Below are 6,385 nucleotides of genomic sequence, written 5' to 3' on the forward strand. Positions count from 1 at the left end.
ATGCCAGGCCCATTGTCGTGTTCTTGCCAAAATGGTGCAATCTGAAACGAATCTTAAAGAAACAACCTGACAACTCCAAATTAAGGAACATGCTGCACAAAAATGAGCCTGAACACCTTAAAAAGAAAATGTCTTGGGGAAAAATGGCAGGAGACTGTTCTAGGTTAAAGGAAACAGAGACTCAGCATTTGAATATGTGATCCCTGATCAGACCCTGGATCAAAACAGTAACCAAAGAGCTGCTGAGGGCATTACTGGGACAACCGGGAGACCGGGATCGGGGCTGTTCCTGAGACCACTTCACCCCCAGAGAACGGGGGCCATGCCTCCACTGGACAGCAGTGTTTGGTCAATGCTGCCTTTCCTGAGCGTGACAATCGCATGGTGGCCACGTCCACGTCCAGAACATCCTGAATCTTAGGAGAGAAAAGTGGCAGTATTCAGTGGGCAGCGCCACCTCTCCTGGTGGCTCAGGAGTACGTGGCACCCAAAGGAGGTTCCACACACGTGCACAGTGCTACAGATTTGACATTCACCACAAAAACGTCTGGAGTAGAGTGTACGTACAACTCTCTTACCCAGGCCTCCTGCCCACCTCTGGCATATCCAGTATCTCTCCCCCAGTCCATGCTTCTCCGTCTGTAGAGAAATGAGTCCCCTGACGTAGCACTTTGCCTTGGTCCTTTAGAAAAACACCGTAAGAGGCGTTTCCCCTAGGCCCCGAGGAGTTACCCTTGCCTGAGCTTTCCAGCCCAGAGTGCCCTGGGTTGTAGCTTGCCCTGAGCCTGGTGTGCACCTTGCAGGAACCGGTCAATACACCCATGCAAATCAAGTTACTACAGCTTACTACGCAAATGAAATGTGTGTGATCCTTGAGGAGATTCCAGGGAGACTGGTCAGTCCTTAGCCCTGATAGGAAAGCCAGGCTGTGAAACTGACAAGCAGTCTGTGTGTCTGTGCAGCCAGCCCCACTGAGGGTTTTCAAACAGAGAGGAAGAGGAGGACAGGAAGCAGGTGGAGGCACCAGGAAGGAACAGCAGCAGCAGAGAGCGGAGGCAAGGAGCCCTTTCAAAGACTAACATGAGTCAAGGGCTGCAGCCTGAGGATGGCAGGGCCAAAAGGAGTGGGACAGCTGTCCTGCCCTGGAGAAGGGAGACTGTGCCTACACGCCTCCTGATCCTGCTCCTGAGTTATACCCCATGACTTCCTTAATAAGCCATTTACTGTAAGTATGGTCTATGAGTTCTGTGTAGTCACTGCAACAGATTATCCAACACTGCAGAGAAGTAGCAGCTGGCCGTGGGAGGGCCAACTGGTGTACCAATTGGTAAAAAGGCTGGAGGGCAGAGAATGTCTGACTCTGCCCACAGGGGTCAGCCTCGGGTTCCTCTTGATCTGCGTGACCATCCCCCTGAAGTTAGACAGGTTCTGACACTACTACTTCCACTATTTTACATCGTCCCTGTACCCCAACCTCTGCTGGTCTGCCCCTCACCCTGTGCCTTTTCCTCTCCCCTCTACTTCCCCCTAGGGCCTCTCATCTACTGCAAATTTCTAGAATGGCACTGGCATGTGCATAATCTGGTTCTCAAACTAGGTAGGAATCATTGTGTATTTTCAGTATTACAAACATGGCTCTTCATCCACACCGAGGACGATCCCCTGTGTGATCCAGCTCTGTTTCTTTTTCAAGCCTGTCTTGTGCCCTCGTCATAGTGCACAAAACTGACAAGCCACAAAACTGGGCTCATCACAGTTATGTTGTTGTTGTTGTTATGTGCCGTCGAGTCAGACCTGACCATAGCGACCCATCCTTGGGTTTCCGAGGCAGTATCACTACGGAAGTAGGCTTGCCCAACCTTCCTTCCGAGGAGTGGCTGGTGGGTTTGAACCGCCAGCCTTCTGGTTAGCAGTCAAGTGCCTTAGCCACTATGCTACCAGAGCTCCCCATCACAGTAAGCACCTTGTTTTCACTTATTTTTACCATTTTCCCATGGAACTAGAGAGCCTCTGGAAACAATCTGGAGCAGCGATACTGCTGAAGAGGCCAACAACCCTGCCATTCTTTCCCTGTTGGGCATCTACGTTACTTACAGTTTTTCAGTTACAAAAAAACACTGTAGCATGCGGTTAACAACACTGGAAGGACACCCACCAAATTCTCCAGACGGAAGCAAGGTGGGTCAAGGTGGCTTTCTACCTTTATTTTATATGCCTCTCAACTGTTTAAACATATTAAGTCGTATAAAAGCATGACTATTTTACATTATTTTTGTTTTCTAGTTTTGTGGCCTTTCTTTTCACTTAACATGTTAGCTATTTCCATATGTAAATACTAGGGTGACCTTTAAGAAAATAACAAAGGGATCCTTTTACTGTAAACTGCCGACATACATTTACCTGGACATACGCAGACACCCAATCATAACCACAGAATTAGTGGGGAAGAATTTTTCTACAGTGCTTTTGATCTTCAATTTTCTTTCCCTAAAATTTTAAACTGGCCAATGAGGAGGCGGTGCCTCAGGCACACAGCATCTCCTATTGGGTAACAATGAGCAGATGATTTCCTGCTAGCGATTCACCAATGCAAACACTGCACACTTACTATATTAAATGTAGTGATAGTGCATGAATCCGCCTGGAATCGAGGAGAAAAGGCCTGACTTTTCAGTGAAAATGCTGGGATTGATCAGTCTGATCCTGCCTGCGATGTGGTAAATTACTTAGTGTGGCTTTTCTACCCATAAGTCTTTGTAAACTCCGAGGTGGAATTTGCCATGAGCAACTGAGGAGCTCCTGATTGCTAAAGCTGTCCACCTGGGGTATTTCCATTGGGAGTGGCACAAAACAATGTTCTGGGAGGTTGCTGTTCTCTCTCAGGTGTTTAGAATTCTGATGTTATGATTGATTGGTTTGGCCACTCTGCCGGGCCCAAAAGGAGGGCTCCTAGAGGCAGAACTCTCTCTGACTGATGACTGAGGAAGGACGCACCCGAGAGACACGCACTGCTGGGAAAGAGATGCAAGAGACACGCGTTGCTGAGAGAGATACCAAGGTACATGCACTGCTGGGAGAGACACTGTGAGAGATTGTTGGCTGAAAGACAGCGGGCTGGGAGAGAGACTGAGCGTTTTTCCTGAACTTGAATTGTAGCCTGGTGCTTCCTGTGGCCACTGCAGTGAATTATAGAACCCAGTAGAGAGGTTAGTGAGTGCTTTGGGAGGAACTGTTGGTGAAATGGCTGGAGGGAGGCGCATGTCTGGCCCTGCAGTAATAGGCCTTGGGCTATTGATGATGATTCTGTCTTCCTCTTGTGGGGTTAGAGGCGGTCAGAACATGGGGCCTCCTTGCCCCTTTTGCACTACCGAAATCCTCCGTTGAAGTCAACACCCATGAAGTCACTCTTAGATCAAATCTGACATTTCACTGATTGGAAACGTGGTAAGGAGCTGTATTTTCATAAGCATCCCAATCAAACTCCAGCCTGAACTATAACCTGTACCTTGGCATGTACTGTTAGCAATGAGGCTGGGGCACCCGAACTGAAGGGATAATCAAGGAGGTACTCACAAAGTTGTCCTGGGAGTTCGTCTGGGACTCTGAGCTGCTGTCTGTTGACTCCATCTCCACCTCACCCAGGTCCACAGGATGTCTGTTACATGAAATCAATGGGAACATCAAGGCCCGTTGAACAAAGCCAGGAGAAACGTTCTTTAGGTATGCATGCTAAACCCAACACCACACATAGTGTGGCCCCTCAGGGCACGAGGATGGTTCTAAGCTCCCTGAGGGGTGACCGTTTCCACTGGCTCACCACCTACCAGAAAGAAAGCTGGCAGCAACAAGCTCAGCTGGCCCAGAGCAGACCAAGCTACCTTCTCTCCCATCTCAGCCCATCTATATACCCCCAACAAGCATCACAACTAGTAGAAGCATTAATAAGCCCAAGTTTTTTAGGAGTATGAACCCTGATAAACTACACTACACACAAATACACTAATACTAATTTTCCCAATTCCCTATTCATTAAGAGAATGGGACAACAGGATCACATTGGGAAAGGAATCTGTCTGACATCGCAGAGGCCCAATCTGTAAAGCCCTGTTAGAAATCATTCCAAACATTTCTGCTTTGAGAAGCAAAGCAGAAACTCCAAGATGTGTTGAAGGAGTAAATGTGTCTCTGAACTCTCTCAGAGGGGGTGGTCCAGGAGAGGAGGAAGCTGAGAACCAACACACACCAATGCCACAGAGCACGCAGCTACTCCCTCTGCTCCCTGGTCAACAGGGATGTGTAGCACCCACAAAATCCAGGCTGGAGGCACTTTCAACCAGGCAGAAGTTTGAAAACCAATGAAAAAATCAAAAAGCCCTCTTCAATTAACAAAGACCTTTAACCCCTGAAAACATTATGTTGAACGAAATCAGTCAGTCACAAGAGGACAGATACAGTATGACCTCACCCTCATCAAAGAAGCAAATAAAGAGCCCAAAGATTATGAGTGGTTACCAAGGGTGGGAGAGAGGACACTTTGCTCAGGGACACTGAGTTATATTAACAGTGGCAGAACACCTTTAAAAGCACCGTGAGAAAGACTGCAGAATCTGAAGAATGTAACCAATGCCACTTGAATTATACAGGCAGGAACGGTGGGACTAACATATTCTTTGTTGTCTATAATTTTACCACAACTAAAAAATAAAAAACTTTGGTAATTTTATTAAATATGAATGATTCAAACACTTTTTAGAAGGTGCATATGCCCCCAAAAGACATGTAGCTCTAGATATACTGAGCTCTCTTCTAGCTACAAAAACAGTCAGTTCAACCCAAAAAGCAAACTCTCCTTTGCCCCTTCCGGAGTCCACCCACCCGGCACCAAGACGATGAGCCTGAAGCTGTGGCAGTTGGCTGCTTTGCTCCCTTGGACCTTTAGGGGACTAAGGACCATGATAACCTGCCACCTGAGTGCCACACAGAGCTCTTTAAATCGTGCCACAGATCAGAGAAGCAGAACAAGCTAGAGACATACATGTCCTGCAGATCACACCCCTCTTCGGCCGGAGGGTCCCAGAAGTGCAGCGCAACTTTCCAGAGTCTGATCTGCTGGTCCCACGATCTCCGGCTGTACTTCTTAAACTTGTTTGGGGTCTTGGGGTGTACACCAGGCTGTCGAAGGTGCCTACAGGAGAGAGAGATGACCTCAACAACCTGTTCACACCTTCACATGGAGGCATTATGGCTCAAGAGTTTGAAGATGAATCAAACTGGGACCAGCATCACTAACAAAATTACCAATCACAGGAGAGTCTACAAAATAAGAAAACATTACAAAAGCACGGCTTCTCCATGTCTTACTACTCCTTTCTGATTTAAGTTCCAGAAAACTAAGTCTTTAACCCCGATCCTGCCAAGAGGCTGATAAGAGTCTGAAGGTTTCTTTTTACCCTTTTGTGTCCGTTTGGGAGGGAGGGAGACAGGCAAGCATGCACTGCTTACACAAACAGAGCAATTTTAACGTTCTCCACTTAGATCTTTCAACCTTGAACTTCAACTTGACTTCTTCTCCTTCATCTATTTTAATGGAGCGTTGGTGGAGTAGTGCCTAAGACATCTGACTGCTAACCAGAAGGCTGGCAGTTCAAACCCACCAGCCAATCGTTTTGTGTCAATCAAGTTGCTATGAGGAGAAATGAAATGTTATGTAACAGTCAAAATTATGAAAATAAATTTTTTTCTACACCTTCATGTCCTTGATTTTCCAGTTACCAACGGATTGCTTATTTTTGCTTACATAATAACTAGTCTTAAGTCATTGATAAATGGTTCTTAAACTGAACTTGTGGTTAAGTTCATTTCGACTCATAGCGACTCTGTAGAACAGAGCAGCACTGCCCCATAGGGACTGCCACTTAGGGTTTCCAAGACTATAATATTTACAGGAACAGACTCCTAAGGCCTTTTCTCCCTCAGAACGGCAGGTGGGTTCGAACCGCCGACCTTTCAGTTAGCAATCAAGTGCTTAACCACTGTACCAAATGAGATCCTTAAATGGTTCTCAGCAGGTCTTAATTATTCACATGACCAGATTTTCTATGTGAACAGGTCTTTAGAAGTACCATGACCAGAACTTATTCAGAATGTGCCAAAGAGACAGCCACCTTGGCACTTCTTTAATGTAGCGATCATAGGCGATGGTGTTCTTCCCATAGTTGATCTGCTTCTGTCTTCTCATCAGCACACTCTCATCTGTCTCCAGGTCAGCGGGCACAGCAGACACAGACTCCTTGGAATCAGAGCTGAAGGAAACAAGAGATGAACAGGAGCATCTTCTCAGATCATAATGCTATCAAATTAGAAATGAATAATAGGAAGATCAGCA

The 6,385-nt window shown here is 46.7% G+C and overlaps 1 protein-coding gene across 1 annotated transcript in view; it reads right to left on the minus strand.

Annotated features, from left to right (window-relative positions):
* Positions 1-251: 251 nt before the first annotated feature.
* The window catches only part of LOC103207818 (stem-loop binding protein), a 25,870-nt gene continuing 19,736 nt past the window's right edge, over positions 252-6,385 (minus strand). Inside the window, exons 5-8 of the mRNA XM_007953505.1 lie at positions 6,165-6,302; positions 5,036-5,185; positions 3,574-3,655; positions 252-416 (exon numbers count right to left, since the gene is read on the minus strand). Coding sequence (XP_007951696.1) covers positions 252-416; positions 3,574-3,655; positions 5,036-5,185; positions 6,165-6,302 — 535 coding nt within the window. The remainder of the gene's footprint in view (positions 417-3,573; positions 3,656-5,035; positions 5,186-6,164; positions 6,303-6,385) is intronic.

Source organism: Orycteropus afer, unplaced genomic scaffold, assembly GCF_000298275.1.
Source record: "Orycteropus afer afer isolate SDZICR_OR568_19922 unplaced genomic scaffold, OryAfe1.0 scaffold00398, whole genome shotgun sequence".
Classification (NCBI taxonomy): Eukaryota; Metazoa; Chordata; class Mammalia; order Tubulidentata; family Orycteropodidae; genus Orycteropus; species Orycteropus afer.